The 17,252-nt window shown below is 38.6% G+C and overlaps 1 protein-coding gene across 1 annotated transcript in view; it reads right to left on the bottom strand.

Annotated features, from left to right (window-relative positions):
* ASPG (asparaginase) overlaps window positions 1-17,252 on the bottom strand; it is a 75,431-nt gene that overhangs the window by 21,306 nt on the left and 36,873 nt on the right. Inside the window, exons 7-10 of the mRNA XM_038406175.2 lie at window positions 13,453-13,565; window positions 8,573-8,758; window positions 4,425-4,538; window positions 1,315-1,434 (exon numbers count right to left, since the gene is read on the bottom strand). Coding sequence (XP_038262103.1) covers window positions 1,315-1,434; window positions 4,425-4,538; window positions 8,573-8,758; window positions 13,453-13,565 — 533 coding nt within the window. The remainder of the gene's footprint in view (window positions 1-1,314; window positions 1,435-4,424; window positions 4,539-8,572; window positions 8,759-13,452; window positions 13,566-17,252) is intronic.

Genomic DNA, 17,252 nt, shown 5'->3' with positions numbered 1-17,252 from the left:
TTTACTTTGTACCCTTCCTTAGAGCTGATCTATGCACAGTTTTTGTTCCAAATTAATTATTTTGAGCAGTGGTGTGATTTTTTTTTTAAACCAAAATAGTTAAGTTTGTACAACCCCCTAGCATACAGAGTTATAAGTTATAGCACTATAAGGCACCTTTATACTGGTATAATTGTGTCCACATTAGAGGTTTGTACTGATTTAACTATATAGTTTCTAAATAATAAAATTAAAGTAGTACAAGAACTGTATTTAACCAAGCCCTGGAGTCTTATTTGGGGTCATTCCAAGCCTCCCCAATGGGTCATTAGTGAGATCTTATCTCATAAAACATGATAAAGAGCTTAGTGACCTACAATTCAAAGAAAAGCAGCAACAAGTTTCGCTGACACTAATAGAATGACCCCAGAAAATCTGGAACACACTGTCCCTGCTTTAAGTGGGGGGTTATTTTTGTTTGTTTTAAAACTCTCAACCACAGAATGATCCCAATTCCATGACAGATTTCAGAGTAGCAGCTATGTTAGTCTGCATCCGATGAAGTGGGCTGTAGCCCACGAAAGCTTATGCTCTAATAAATTTTTTAGTCTCTAAGGTGCCACAAGTACTCCTGTTCTTTTTGCCAATTCCATGACTTCAATGAGCAGGAGAGCTTGTAACCTTCTAAACCTACTCTTCAGCTTCTTTTATGCTTAACTCACTCCATGTGACCCTAGTCCCTCACTCTTTTTCCTTCTCTCCTACCCCCATGCACTGTAGAGTAGGCATTAAATTAAATTAAACCTTCCCTGAAAACAAGCCAACAGAAGACCATAATAATTATGTCTTACAATGTTCTCCATAGAACATTTGTTGTGCAATCAACGTTGACCAATATTGACTCCGCATTAACAGCTACTCACAAAATGTCTCCCATTGTACTAGTCATTTATAATTTTGTGTATAATTACAGTATTTTCCCTCTATGCTTGAATTGTTCCATACTGTCAAAATATGTAGCAAATTCAAAATAATTTAGTATTTTCCTTCATACCATAAGTACCATGCATGACAATGACCTGTGTAGTATTTATGATAGCCTAGATCATCAGTGAACAAAGAAGAATCAAGAGAATTTTACAGACATAGAAAAGAAATTCAAGCTTTAATTTATTGTTGTACCAAATGCCCCCCATGGCCTGGTTAGTTGGGACACTTAGCAAGGAAATTTGTGTTTCATTTTCAATGTTGCACTGTATTTCACCTTTAAGATATACTTGTTTAAGTTAATTTTCTGCTGTACATGAGTTGACTTTAAATATTTAAAATAGGTACCTCCTTGCAGCTGACACTTAGAGATTTGGCAATAACTTGAATAAACTTGCTATCTGTAAGAGAGATCTTGGTTCCTGTGGGTACTACAGTCATTTCTCCTCTCAGATTCTCACTCAGCATCTGAAAAATGAGCAAACAATCAAATCATTGTAAAAAGCAAGAGAAAAGAGGATTGATGATGTTAATTTTTACTAGCCTAAGCTAGAAAGTTACAGAAAATGCAAATGAGTGCAATTTACTGTAAAAAATTAGTTTTGCCCCATAGAATAAGAACACAGTTGAAATTACTTAATATTTTCTATAGTCTATTATTTATTTGCTTAGCACAGTGCAAGTGGCACTGGAGAAGACACAAAGGTAAAAACAGTTATCATCCAAAAAGTTTATAACCTAAAAGATAGAGAAACGTCAGAACATACTGGAAAATCCAGAAGGCAAAACAAGATGTTTGGGGTGGGGGGGTGTGAGAGAACAGTTTGGTTTAAATAGTCAAGATTTCCCACCATGGTAAGTAGCATCCTATTTAAACGAACAGTAAGTTAAAACACTGAATGAGAAAATAAAACTAGGAGACCAGTGGTGACTTCAGGAAAAGCACTGGGCCTTCTGAGATCCTGCCTTTGTCCAGTTTTTTAAAGTAACGAAGCAAGGCAATGTTTAACTAGTATGCCCTGCACTGACTGCACACTTACTGTTTAATCAAAAGCCCAATCAATGGAAAGGTTCATCAATGGAAAGATTCATACAGATTTTAATAGGCTTTGAATCAGGATCTTTGGCCCTGATTCTGTAAATCAGTGTTTCAACATTAAACATGTATTTAGTATTTGCAGGATGAGAGCCTTAGCACTAACCAGGATCAAGCAGCAATGAGAAAATCACTGCTCAGAAGCAGCCTCTGAAACAAGACTGGAGAAGAACAGAGACATAGGTGCTGGAAATAGGGGTGCTGCTGCACCCTCTGGCTTGAAATGGATACCATTATATACAGGGTTTACAGAATGGTTCAATGGCTGTTAGCATCCCCACTATACAAATTGTTCCAGCACCCCTAAAACAGAGAAAAAAGAAAAGGAGTACTTGCATCCGATGAAGTGAGCTGTAGCTCACGAAAGCTTATGCTCTAATAAATTTGTTAGTCTCTAAGGTGCCACAAGTACTCCTTTTCTTTTTGCGAATACAGACTAACACAGCTGCTACTCTGAAACCTAAATAGAGACACTCCTAAACCTAGAAATAAGGTTCCATAAAAGCTTGAGGAAAGAGGGAACAAATCTGAACATCACGAACATTAACAAATCCACTGGTTTCTCCAACTTTGATGATTTTATATGCTAGCTTTCTCTCGTCAAGATGCCTCCACAAATATTAAGCAGTAAGTTGTCTCAATTAGAATTTTAAGAAGCAGGACTGTGCAAGTTTGCAAGAAAGCAAGGTGTGATGTGGAAATAAAGAGTGCCCCAGATTTACCTGTGTCTAGGCATGCCCTTTATAAAAAAAACCCACCCCTAAACACTTACAATATTGTAACTGTCTGCTGGAAGAGTCCCATTACATATATATCAGTGGAAGTTGTATGTATGGTGCATGGAAATTTTCAGATTTGACAGGCTGACATAATTCAGATTGGTATCTGGCACCACTGAAGAGCTTTCATTAAAAAAATACATTTTTTAAAAAGGCAAAGTAGAAATTATACATTCATTGCTGTGGAGTCACATATGGACTATTACTGCTTCTTGGGCAGTGCTATACCTATAAGCCATATTCTCTACTACATCCTTTGTTGAATGTGTTCCTGCATAAAGTATGTTGTGCACAGTTGCTCCTCCCACAGCAAAGAGACCGCCTCCTTTCCAGGACAAAGATTTTGTTAAGTTACCCACACAGAATATGTTTAAAATAAGAAACTACTAAATTAGATAGTGGTAAGAAAAAGACACAGTTGACAGTTCTAAAAATATTAAAATTTCATATTCAGACAGCTAGTAAATCTCTTACAAAGTTTACAAGAAGACTATTTAAATTTAAAGCCGGAAGGAAAGGAAAAGCCACCACTCTCCATCCCCATGCACATAGATAGGTATTCTATAGGATTTTCTTTTTTTACAGACGTTATTTGAAGGTATTGATTTTGAAATAGATTTTTTTCCACAACTGATCAGGTTTTGTTTTACCTAGCACATCCAACAGAGGGGAAAATCATTAGTTTGATAGGTTAAATCTAGAGAATGACTCATGTTGATATAATCCAAAAATCAGGATAACAACTTTACACCATCAGGACTATGACTTTGCTGCATATAAAAACAAAAGTTTTAGTGTATACATTTGCAAGCGTTCCACCACCGAAAAGAGAATGTTTAACAGGGCTATATAGTTGTATGTGTTGTATTAATTCTCTATTTCCCAACACCTAAGACATTAATTAACCAAAAAGAATCAGTCATTAACTAGTAATTATAAATATATAGTCAATTAATAAACACTTGAGAATCAGGGATGCAGAGAAATGGTCTGTGTTTAAAGAACATACTCAATACAAAGCTTTTCATCTCAACAAAATTATGTCTAACATTGACACTCAAGACTCACAGAATTCAAATAAAGTGACAAGCATAATAAGATGCACCAATTACTACATGAAGACTCAAATATAAACCCTGGGTGAAATCTAGGCTCCACTGAAATCAGGGACAAAATTTCCATTGACTTCAATGGAGCCAGGATTTCACCTCCATTCTCAGTTTCAGTTTGCACATTATTTATTTGGAGTCTGTGCTGAAGCTGCAGGACAGATCCACTGCTGAATTTAAAATGAGAAGTTTTAAATATCGGTGTTGGTTTTCAACCAACCTCTATACAGAGGTCTGAGGATTTTCTTCCCCCCTCAGATCTACCTATTTTTATAGTTCTATAGCAACATTATTTTGCATAAAGTAAGAGGGTGTGATGCCTTCACATTAGATAGTGGAAGTGAATGCTCAAAAATTAACATAAAAAGTCAAATAATTTTACTAGCCAGAAGTCAGTGTAATAAACATTAAAAAAATTGATTTAAAAAACCAACCACTATTAAAAGTCTACTAAACTAACAGTGAAATATTTACCTCCTTCTTCTCCTCCCAGCTAAGTTGGCTTTTGCTCAATGTGTATGAGAGTTTAGCTAGGGCTGCTTCCGGTGTCATATCACCCCCTGGAATTACTCCTATAGCAGTGAGAGTCTGTGAATGAAAAAAATTTTTTTTTTAAACTTAAATAGTGTAATATTCAGAAACACTTCTATACAGTATTGATGCACATGGGATTACTAGAGACCTAGAATGACCATTTCTTTATCCTAAAAAGAAAAGGTTATGGGTGTGTATTAATTACCTAAACAGTTGTTAGATTAGCCCTTATTATAAAGCTGCAGTTACTAATTTTTAAAATCAATGGTGTTTCTAAAATTGCCAAATATGTTGTTTTCCCACAAACATACTGACTAATTTATTATGGGGTATTTCCCTGGATGAATTTCAGTACTGCAGTGTGCTACCAATGCGGGTGTTGTCAGACCATTCTAAGCTGCATTACTTGTGTATGATTTAGGATACGAGACTAGACTGAATAATTACAGTTCTGGCAAAAACCAAATAGTGCTTGCTACAGAAAGATTGCTCTCCTTATACAATTCAGCAATTAACTAATGATTGAACCAATGCAAAAGCAGAAACAAATTGACCTATCTTCAGTATGTACATTTACAGAGCATACCAACCATGGAGTGAAGACAAATGAAGTTTCCTTAAAATCTTCATGTACCATTTAAAACTTCCTTCTGTGCTGGAAAGTTACACAGTGTTTTCAGCCAAAGAACAGCTAAGGCTTTTTCACAGTCTGGATAGGAGGGGAAGTGATTTCCCCCACTTCCTACCACCACATAGACCTCAATTATAATCTGTGCTGAGGAGGTGGATCAGAGTGCAGATATTCAGTTAATTAAAAGAGTTTGAGATGAACCGTGATTATTTAATCACTAAATCACCTGACTAGCTAAAATATGTACAAATGACAGGATAATGCCACATGTAGTGAAGGTAACGTTATTACTAGCCAGACAAAATGTTTTTTTACTTTTTTTAAAATATAAAAAATTTAATATAAGCTTTTTTGAAAGAAATTAATATTATAGTAAATTTCCAGAACTCAGTCAACATGTTTCCTCCACAGAGCTGTTACTCTGAAAAAGGAAGGGCAGTGAAAAAGCTGCATTAAATAAATTATGTAGAATTCAGCCAGAACACATCATGGCTCTGTCCACGTTGGCAATGTTCTCCTGTCCAGATACCAATATAAATAGGGTTTAGCCTCCATCAGTGGAAGTTGGTGAAGCCACATAATACATGCACCACATTGAAAAGCTGGGACCCAGGAATTAACAAGTGACTGAAAGTGACTAAATAACCCTATAAAGGTTTAATAATAAGGACGAATGCTAATGTCTTGAGTCAAATTACGAAAACAGCACTTTGGCTCAAACACAAGAACTCATTTGCAGAGGTGCTCTACTTATGGAGAATTTTTCAGCCAAAATATAGGGAAAAAATTGTTCCTCTCCACCCCATACACATTTTTGTTGAAGCAGAATGTCATATAGCAAATTAGATTTTTTTTCTCATGAAATTTTGCCATTTCAGGTATCTTGGGATTACTTAGTGAACAAACTTTACATTGTAAACATTTTTACATTCAGTTGTTTATTGATTGCTTTTTTCATTCTCCATATATTTTTACATTAACCAAAATATATGGGAGTTCCATGATGGTCAAAGTAATCCCTCTAAATTCCCCACTGATGTTAGACCAAATCTTTATAGCCTACTCAGTAAAAGGTATGATTTTATGTTTCAGAAGGTCTCAAGTTCAAATCTTATGAAGCCTGCTCTTTTGACATTTGTGACAGTCTCTACACCTCTATGTTCACCCCTTTTACAAGACTATGATAAATTTTGTACAAAGTATTCCTTGTGAGGTATTATTTGAAAACTCATAATTTACTAATCATTACTGTCCTGGTAAAATATGTGTGGCAACATCATATGTGAAGCTATAACATTCTACTGTAATGATATTACTGAGACATGTTCCGAGTTTTAAAAAGCCGCCACAAACCAGTTCCTCGGAGACAAAAGGCAAACTGACACTTTAGCCAGATGTCAATGAAATCAAATGAACTATCGCCTAGTTAAGTGGCCATTCTTTGGCAGGAAAAAGGATATGAGCGAGATATTTACATCTTCACAAAGAAACAGCTGGAGGTTCCCATCCCCACAGACTGTCTCCTGAGCTCCAACTGGAGATGACTCTCAAAGAAAAGGAAAAGTATAAGAATGGAGAATAGGCACCCCAAGTTATCCCTTCCTTATTTCTCTCTACCCACAGCAGCTACTACACCTGAGGAACAAAGAAACAGCTTTGGACTGAGGGAGGGATCCTGTCTGAAAGGAGTTCAGCCAGTAAGACTGCTGACATGTGGTGAGAGAGACTTTTGCTTTGAATTCACTTAGCTTGTTAAGTTAAGTATTTTTCCCCTTGTAACCAATTCTGACTTTTATGCCTCATTACTTGTAATCATGTAAAATCTATCTTTCTGTAGTTAATAAACTTTTATCTAAACCAGTGTGCTTGGATTGAAGTGTTTGGGATACTTCACTTGAGATAACAGGATTTAAGCATATCATTTTCTATTAATAAAATTACGGGCTTTATATGAGCTTGTGTTGTCCAGGAGAGGGCTGGGCAATCCAGGATGCACATTTCTGGGGGCAGTCTGGGACTGGGAGTTTGCTGGTGTTGCTCTACAGTGTAATTCAAGAGTGGCCAGCAATAGCACTCATATAGTATAGCTAGGAGTAATTTACATCCTTGAGGCTGTGTGAGAACAGACCAGGAGTGGTTGCTCTCACAGCAAAACAGTGTAAAAGGCTGGTGTAAAATCCTGTTTTGAGAATTGAGGGGGGACAGCTGTTCAACAGTCCAGATTGTACCCTGGATAATGTCACAATTTATGTTTCCTTTTTTCCTCAGTTATATATTAGGTTATAAGAAAGTTGTTGAAACAAAAAATAAATAAAGCTGCATCAAAATATTTCATAGAATCTAGGGTTGGAAGGGACCTTAGGAGGTCATCTAGTCCAACCCCCTGCTCAAAGCAGGATCAATCCTCAATTTTTGCCCCAGATCCCTAAAAGGCCCCCTCAAGGATTGAACTCACAACCCTGGGTTTAGCAGGCCGATGCTCAAACCACTGAGCTATCCCATGTATAAGAAACAATAATAGTTCAGTCCTACTGTACAAAGAAGTGATATTTATAAACAATGCATACTATAAAAAGGTTAGCCATTCAATAGTCAATGGAGATCCGAAAGCAGGCGTAGGCTAGGGAATAGGAGGAAAGTTAAGCAAGACAAATGAACTTCCTTTCCACAATTCAGAATTATCACACAGGTTATGAACACTGGTCGGGTCTGTGAGGCTCATTAGTCCTACCAATATTTTGACTAACCAAAAAGGTTGTGAATTGCAAATAAGGTTAGGAAAACTCTTTTGAAATATGCTGAATACCCTGAATACCAAGAATGTCAGTGTCTGCATATAAATTTGCTTTAAACTAGCCTACACCTGCTTTCAGATCAGAAGTCACAGACTACTGGCCTCCATTCAGAGGGACATCCCAGTACATACTATACTGCTGAACTCATTGGCACATGCAGATAGCCTAATGGGAGTCTTGAGGGTCAAGTAAGCAATGAGGTTTAGAATATTTCGGAAGTTTGCCACCTTACTGAATGCCCTTATTTTGTCACTATTAAAGTAACTGCAAACCTGAAAAGACATTACTTGACTGGTCTGCCCCGTTAGCCAGTTCCATGCTCACTGGAGTTCTTTTGGGATTGACATCAACAGTATTTTGCAGATGGATGCTGGGGTGTCACACACATAGCAGAAGCTGTCAATCAGTAAATTGGGATCAGGTCTAGCTAATTACAGAATTCAGTCTAGAATAAAGGGCTTTTTAAAAATCTTGTTTGCAGATCAGCTTGAACCATTTAAAAACTAATTTAATACGGCTGTTTTATAGACAACATCTTCCTGTAGATGGATGTTTGTTTTCTAGCATATTAAACGTACAGCCAATCACATCAGTGAAACTTTCTTTTACATAACATTGCTGTACAGAACATTGTTGAACAGAAATTGCCGTATTTGCCTCACCTGTCCAGTTGCATAGACTGCAGCAACACTCCCGCGTAAGCACTGGGTACAATTAAGAATCACTACTTTTCGTTCTGTTGCTTTCCTCAGTTCTTCTAGCAAATCTTCTCGATTATTTGGTGCATTACCAGTTCCGTACGTTTCAAGTACAATGCCCTCCATTGGAGCGTGAAGAAATGCCTTCACCTATTTAAAATAAGGTGTTAAAATATTACAACTCCATGTCTTTAATGCTATATAATTTGATTAGCAAGCCCTTTCTCCTGCTACATATTTTTCAAAAAATCTTACAACAGCAGTGGATGGCACTCATGAGCTAAAAAAAAGGAATTAAACTTCTTGCTACCATGATTGACAGTATTTATAGACAGTATCCCCACCAAGGTACCATACAGTAGCACAAACATATTAACCATATTCAAAGCTTTATATGACTAATCCAATACCAAAGTATATGGAAAAACAAATTGTAAGGGAGGGTTCAAGACAGGCTGGTAGACGCTTATAAATATAGCGACAGTACTGGCATCTTTGGGGAAAAAAATGAAGTATGAGAAAAGATGGACTGAAATGGACTTCAGTGGGAAACCAGTTCCGAATTTTACAGGACATCAGAACACAAATAAGAACATGGTACCCCTGAAAGGTTACGCAATGTCAGCACAGACTAAAGCTGGAATTAGCCAAGGCCTACACCATTGAGGACATTAAAAAAACAACTGCGTCAATTTAAAGTCAATCACCACAAAACAGGAGTCAATATAAAAACATTTACAGGTAAACACTTAATTTGATTAGAGTTTCTCAAGCCAGTGAGGAAATATGTAGTTGAATACTGAACTAATTGCGGGGAGGGGAGAAAAAAGAACTCTCTTTGAACCCCTACACAGAAATGAATTGCAAAAATGAAACCTCACGATCACAAAGGCATGTTTTACGCTTGTGAAGTTGTCAACTAATAAATAAGGGTGCGGCCTGTACAAATTGCACAACTAGAAAAACTATTTTCATACCACTTCTGACACATGGCTTTCCAAGGCAAGGGCACTGTCAAAAAGTGATGTCATGATTACTAATAATCACATGGTACTTTCAAATAAGTTCCCTCAATAAGAGGTGCATAAAGAAGTGTTTAGTTAAAATGCCATTATGTCTCAAGTAGGAATCAGAGTCTTACAAATAATAAGTCCTTCATCTACACTGGCCATTTGTGATGATCATTTCTAAAAAATAAGGCTGGGATTTTCAAAAAGAAGGCTATGGTAGTTGGGAAAAAATTTCTTTAGACTCCTATGAAAATCCCAGAGGGATACATTTTAAAATAATGGCAATTTTCTCCAGGAAGGGCTGATTAAAATGACCTTAGGGAGAAAAGGATGGTAAGCTATTATTTAAATATATTACATAGGCTTTTTGCAGTAGTGTAGCCATGTTGGTGCTAGGATATTAGAGAGACAAGGTGGGTGAGGGTAATATATTTTATTGGATCAACTTCTGCTGGGGAAAGAGACAAGCTTTCAAGCTCTGAGTGAGCTCAAAAGCTGGTCTCTTTCACCAATAGAAGTTGATCCAATAAAAGGTATTACCCTTACCCATCTTATCTCTCTTACATAAGCTTTGCAATTGCATGATGACAGAACACTATTTGATAAATGTAAATGAATTACTTGTAAAAACAGAAATATTCATAAATGAAACATATTCACAGAATTCTTACTTGATACATTTGAACCAAAATGATAAAATCTACCATGTTTAGTACATATGCCTTCCAAACATTAGAAAACAAAATCATAATGAAGCCTGCAGGAATTAATTTAAATTCAAGAGACAGTTCATTTTATTGAATGGTCGAGGGGAGGGAGAAGTAGTTTTTTGTGGGCCAACTGGTAACCACGCAGCTAATGTATCTCATCAATGTAAGCAGCCATCTAGTGAAATTATTTTAGACAACTTAGATATTTCTTTGTTGACCATATAAACTACTTGCAATACATTACAGTCACCTATGAGGCGAACTATACAGTTGGAGTTTTATTACAAATCTACCATCTGACTGCATTTCCATCTGTTCAGATTCACCTAAAAAAAAAAAAAAAGACTAGTATAATTGAGGAATTTCTGCTTAAACTACTGGATGCAATTTAAGCTGACAATGGCCATAAGAAAAATAAAAACTCAGGTTGGTGGAACTTCAAAAACAGACACACAGGCGCTTCAATACTGAACTTTGCAACCCCTAACTTTTAGGCACCCTTTTGCTTAGTGGACACATCAGTAGGTCAAAATACACTATGGAATTTTTAGTATGCAGCCCCAAGATCCACACAGCCAGTTTGCCACACCAGAACACTCACAGATTTACACCTCAGTTTGCCACACACTAACTTTCTGTATAGACAAGCCCTACATATTTCATGCAAAGTGAAAGAGCTTCAGACAGGAGAGACAGACCTATCCCAAAATACCCTCTGACTCATGGCTAGTCAGTGTTGAGGCACTCACCTGAGATGTGGAAGACCTAGGTTCAAGACCCTGGTCTAAAATCAGGAGGAGGAGGGATCTGAACTCCCATGCCCCACATCCTGGATGAGTGCTCTAACCACTGGGTGATTGAGTATATAAGGGCTAGGGGGGCACAACTTCACCACATTTTGTGTAGGACCTGATCTGGTCAGGTGCTTTTAGTTGGCCTCTCTATACACCTACTGGATTTGGCCCCCAGAGGCAAGATAGGCTGGGGAAATGCCTAGTTTGTGAATCCTGCCAGGGCCCGGGGGTGAGTTAGGCACAAAGCTGCTCAGTGGCATCAGGACATAAGTGGCTTTATGTATGCCCGACAGCAGACATTTAGGAAGCTAGGGAACTTTAAGGTAGGATCTTAGGTGCTTTAGGGACTTTAGGCACCTACAGGGTTAGATGGACCTGAACAGGGGGTTGTGAATGTCAGTGGCACCTAAATATTGAATGGAGATGCCTAAAATAGCAGTTAGGCACCTAAACTTCCCCTCGTGAATCTAGCCCATACCATGTAAGACCCCAATTCTGCAAAGCAACCTCCTAACATTGGCCTCTGCGGAGTCCCATTGTTATCAATAGGGCTCCAGGTGTTCACAGGGATGCAGGAATTCACATTAGCATATCATAGAACAGGATCAGAGCTCTGAACCCTTACAACAGTTGCAGGAAGAAGCATGAATTGTAGAAAAGGGCATGATTTCCTCACTCCATTTTCCCATATTGTATATGTATGCGTACCTTTGGCAAAGTATATATTATACATATATACTTGACTGTATGGCAAATAGGCACTTCTGGTCACTATAGCTTGCACGTGCTTTTCAAGAGTTCAAATACATCTTCCAAACACGTGGAAGAGATATATTATCAATTCCAAAGTCCATGTGATTCCGGTTAAAGGTACTTTTAAAACCTTCATAAATAGTTTTCCATGCTAGGGCTGGTCAGTCATATTACTACTAGGAATGTTTATCAACCCAATTGGGGTACATTGCTCAAGGCTGTTTACCAAAACAATTACAAATCTTAAGAACATAAGAACTATCATACTGAGTCAGACCAATGGTCCATCTAACCCAGTATCCTGTCTTCTGACAGTGGCTATGACAGGTGCTTCAGAGGGAATGAACAGAACACGTAATCATCAAGTGATCTGTTCCCTGTCGCCCATTCCCAGCTTTTGGCAAACAGAGGCTAAGGACACCATCCCTGTCCACCCTGGCTGATAGCCACTGATGGACCTATCCTCCATGAACTTATCTAGATCTTTTTTGAACCCTATTATAGTCTTGGCCTTCACAAGAGCCTCTGGAAAAAAGGAATAAACAACACTTTCTTATTTACTTTCTTGACACCACTCATGACTTTATAGACCTCTGTCATATCCCCCCTTAGTCATGTTTTCCAAGCTGAAAAGTCCCAGTCTTATTAATCTCTCCTTATATGGAAGCTGTTCCATACCCCTCATCATTTTTGTTGTCCTTTTTGGTACCTTTTCCAATTCCAATATATTTTTTTTGAGATGGGGTGAATACTGCATACAGTATTCAAGATATGGGCGTACCATAGATTTATACAGAAGCAATATGATATGTTCCGTCTTATTATCTATGCCTTTTCTACTAATGATTCCCAAAATTGTTAGCTTTTTTTGACTGCTGCTGCACATTGAGTGGGATGTTTTCAGAGAACTATCCAAGACTTCAAGATCTCTTTCTTGAGTGATAACAGCTAATTTACACCTCCTCATTTTATATGTATAGTTGGGATTATATTTTCCAATGTACATTACTTTGCATTTATTAACACTGAATTTCATCTGCCATTTTCTTGCCCATTCACCCAGTTTGTGAGAGCCCTTTGTAAATCTTCACAGTCTGCTTTTGACTTAACTATCTTGAGTAGCTTTGTATCATCTGCAAATTTTGCCACCTCATTGTTTACCCCTTTTTCCAGATCCTTGATGATTATGTGAACAGTACTGGTTCCAGTACAGATCCCTGGGGACCCCACTATTTACCTCTCTCCATTCTGAAAACGGGCCATTTATTCCTATCCTTTGTTTCCTATCTTTTAGCCAATTACTGATCCACAAGAGGACCTTCCCTTTTATCCCATGACAGCTTACTTTCCTTAAGAGTCTTTGGTGAGGGACCTTGATCACTCTTTTCCACATGCTTGTTGCCCCCCTCAAAGAATTCTAGTAGATTGGTGAGGCATGATTTCCCTTTACAAAAAGATCTCATCAGTTTTTCCATCTATAACAACAGGTATGGCATCACTGCAGCTCTGTTAGACCAAGCAGCCATGTGTTTGGATACTCTCTCTACCATTTCAACAATTAAAAACAGAATACTTACAGTGGCAGCATTAATTCCTGGGAAGATTCGTAGCAGCCCAACATTCCTGTTCATGTTAGTGTGGACCTTAAACTTGTTTGTGGTGTTGGCTCTCCACACTGTCTCCCAGTTAACTGGTAAAGAGAAAAACAACAACATAAAGAAAGAGAAAAGTCTCACTGCTCATTTAATTAAACTTCACAACATTATATCAAGTGTATTTGTCGTACTTCACACTTCCTTATTTTTAAAGTATGTACTATAATTCATTAATATGACCTTCATACAAAAAAAAATTAAAAAGGGGAAGTGAAGGGATAATCAAGAATGGCAACAATAGCTCATCTCACTCACTGTTTTTATTATGATCCTATATTTCAATAGCATCTAAAGGAACCATTGGTCAGGCCTTAACATGCTATATTTTAAAATATTTATATTTTAAAAATTCCAAATAATTTAGAATTTCTCCAGAAAAAAATCAATATTATTCAGCATAAAAGTTTCCACATTATTACTCCCTCAGGAGAGAATTTTTTTTAATACAGCAGCTTGGTTATAAAATACTAATTTAAGACAAGAAATGTTAAATGAGAGTGTATCTGTTTGGTCCTTACTAATGAACAGCATGATCTGCTGTTAAAAAAAGTTGACAATACATTCTAATACTATCTTCTGAAAATGTAAAGTTAATTCAGTGATTGTGCAAAGTGCTTGACTAATACTATACTTACACCTATGCCATCATTACTATCCCCTGTTATAAACTACCCTCCCTCTACCTTCACCTGTTTAGAATACTCAGAAGGTTTGGGGGCAACAGAATGGTATGAAGAAGGTCTAATGTAAATGAAACATTTACTTTTCACACATTCTAATCAGGACTTCATTACTCTGTAATTGGAATTATACCAACAAGTACTCTTAAGTTAGAAAAAATACATCTTCTCAAATATGAAAGATGTGACACGAATTCCAAATGTCATATTAAAGATAGATGTTGTTACTGTTGCCACTAATCATTTCCAGACCTTATAATGTAGTTACTAATGATTAAATAAAATAGCAAGGATTCGATTAACTGTGATTATATATTTAAAGCCAGATGCCAGCTGCTTAATAATGGAACACAAACTATTAAAAGCCAAATCATGCATTATGGATTTCAAAAAGTTTATATTCCAATGCAAGAGAGAAATGTCAATAACTGACAACTTGTAGAAGGGGCTTTGGCAATACTCCTGAGAATATTCTGCACCAAAAAATTAAAAATTCTGCACCAAAAAAAAAATTCTGTGCACAATATTTTAAAATTCTGCAAATGTTTTTTTGTAAAATAAATAAGAAGGCTCCACCATGGCATTGGGGAGTACAGACCACTAGCTGCACAGAGGTAGGAGATCACTCAGCAGCTTTCCCCCCTCCCCACCACCCCAGGACATGGCTCAGCAGTGAGGCTGCACCCAACCCTGACACAGTGCAAGGACCGAGCCTGCCCTAGAAACACCCCAGGGCCCTGCTCTTCTGCGTCAGGTGCACCAGATGTGGGCAGGCAAGTTAAGCTCGGCAGGATCCAAGTGTGGAGGGGTTTAGTGTGGGGGGATCCAGGTGTGGGTTGAGAGGGTTCTGTGTGGGGCAATCTGGGTGCAGGCAGTGATCTGGATGCACAGGGGCTTGTTGGGGGGTTCTGGGTGCAACAGTAATGGGACTCTCCAGGGGGGTCCAGGTAAAGGTGGTTGGGGCTCAGCAGGGCAGGATCTGTGTGTGGTGGGGGAGAATAGAGTTTGGCAGGAGCGTTTGGGTGTGGGGGATTCAGTGTTGGAGTGCAGATGCTGGGGGGAGTGGGGCGGGGATCCAGGTGCAGCGCTGGTTGAGGAAACAGAGTGGGGATCCAGGTGCGGGTGGCTCTTTGGGGTGGTGCAGGGGGAGTGGTGCTTGGTAGGGGAGTCTTGATGTGGGTGGGGTGAGGCTCAGCAGGAGGGTCTGTGTATGGGGGGATCTAGAAGCATGGGGGTTGGGCGGATGGAGGAGCAGCTCCTTGTATAGTGATCCTTCCCCCTGCAGCTGAGGAGCAATGGATAGGGAGTCTGCAGAGCTTCTTGCAGCCTAGGGAGAAATCTGGGGGTGGGTCTGACCTGGCCCTGGTTGCCGTGCAGGGGAAGAGGAAGTCCCATCCTCCCCAGCCCAGCTGGGACTAAGAGTTGAACCCAGCACAGGGTAGGAGCCACCAGCTGGGTCTTCCCCAGTCCCACCCCCTGCCCCACAGTGATTTAGCTCTCCACTGGCTGCCCTAGGCACCCAAAACATACTGCTGGGGAGGGTCTCATGACTACACTTATGGCTTCCCTTTGCTTCCCCGTCAGAAAGTCATTTTCTGTGGGAAAACAAAGAAATCTGCGGGGGACACGAATTCTGCGCATGTGCAGTGGTGCAGAATTCCACCAGTAGTACACTGGCATACAACCACCCATGGCTTCAAGTACCATATTTCACTAAAAGCACAGGCCATGCTGTAAAACTTAGCTCACAATGGAAAACAAGTTGTTTCTTTTCATTTATGCAGAAGCCTCTGGGCTGCAAGGACAGATAAAAAATTAGGATACATATTATTATAGACTTGTCCTGTGTCTTGTAAGGTATTAGTCACTCCTGAAAACATTCAGCTACTATCCTGATTTCTTGCAATCAATAGTCACAGCTGCTTTCAAGAATATCCAAAATATATTTAAAAGCCTCCCTCCAAATCCCAGTAAAAATTTTTCCCCTCATTGATGCTAGGACAAGACAGTTTCTAACAATCAAGACAGGCTATACAATCTGATATCATCTATAAGCATAAAGTTATTATGAACTTCCCAACACTGTCCCCTGCCTGGCAAGTAAGATAGCAGAAACGTCACAAGGGTCTCAGCACAGTGCTTACAGAAAAAACAAACAAGGGGATTATATGGATAAATGTTTTTACTCATACATTGTGAAACAGATTGAAAGTGATATTCATGACAGTGAAAGAATCAGCCACTCATGAGCAAACGGATCCCCACTGTGCTGAGGATGAGAGAGAGCAGTGGGATGTATGTGCAGATTCAACCTGAGCACATATAGCTACAAAATTTAATTCCTGCAGCAGGGCAGAGGAAGGGTCCATGGACTAAAGTCAAATTAATAGCAGAAAGACAGAAGGCACTGGATGTATGTTCAGATGCTCAATGTTAATCAAGTCCTAATGGCTCAAATGAATCATATCTATATGTTCAATCATGTAATGTGCTAATGCTTTCTATAATCAGAAAAACACTCTGTGTCTGATAAAACTTCAACTGCAAAGCAGGATCCTAAATCAGCAGCGAAAAGCATTCCACCACAATAGCCCTCCAGACCATGATACCTAGCCTTTGAAGATGGATCAACTCTACTGCAGCAAGCCAGCATTTGATGAGAATAGCAAGCTTCACTTATTCGCCTCACTTTTATACCATTTTACACTGGTTTAAGATTCTGTCTCCCACAACGTTCCAACTGCTCCCCTTCCTGCATCCAGCATGGCTTCCTCTTCATACACAGAATAGCTGAAGTACTCTTAGGGTTTAAATAAAACAGGGAGAAAGTGGCCTACAGGGTTTACAAAAGAAGCTGCAACAAAAGAAGTCATCTGGAAGCTGTTATAACTCATATCCCAAACAAAATTCTGGGATTATGTCAAGGGAAACTATTATACGTGCCTGTGATGAACTGTGCTGAAACATCATTAACTAGACTTGTAAATCCCCATCACTCAGCCTCCCATAGATTGATTTCAACCCCTTGACTCTATTTAGCAA

The sequence above is a fragment of the Dermochelys coriacea genome, chromosome 6 (genome assembly GCF_009764565.3).
Source record: "Dermochelys coriacea isolate rDerCor1 chromosome 6, rDerCor1.pri.v4, whole genome shotgun sequence".
In the NCBI taxonomy this organism is placed as follows: Eukaryota; Metazoa; Chordata; order Testudines; family Dermochelyidae; genus Dermochelys; species Dermochelys coriacea.
The sequence above is the reverse complement of the archived record's forward strand: the minus strand, read 5'-3'. Positions and strand labels throughout refer to the sequence as shown.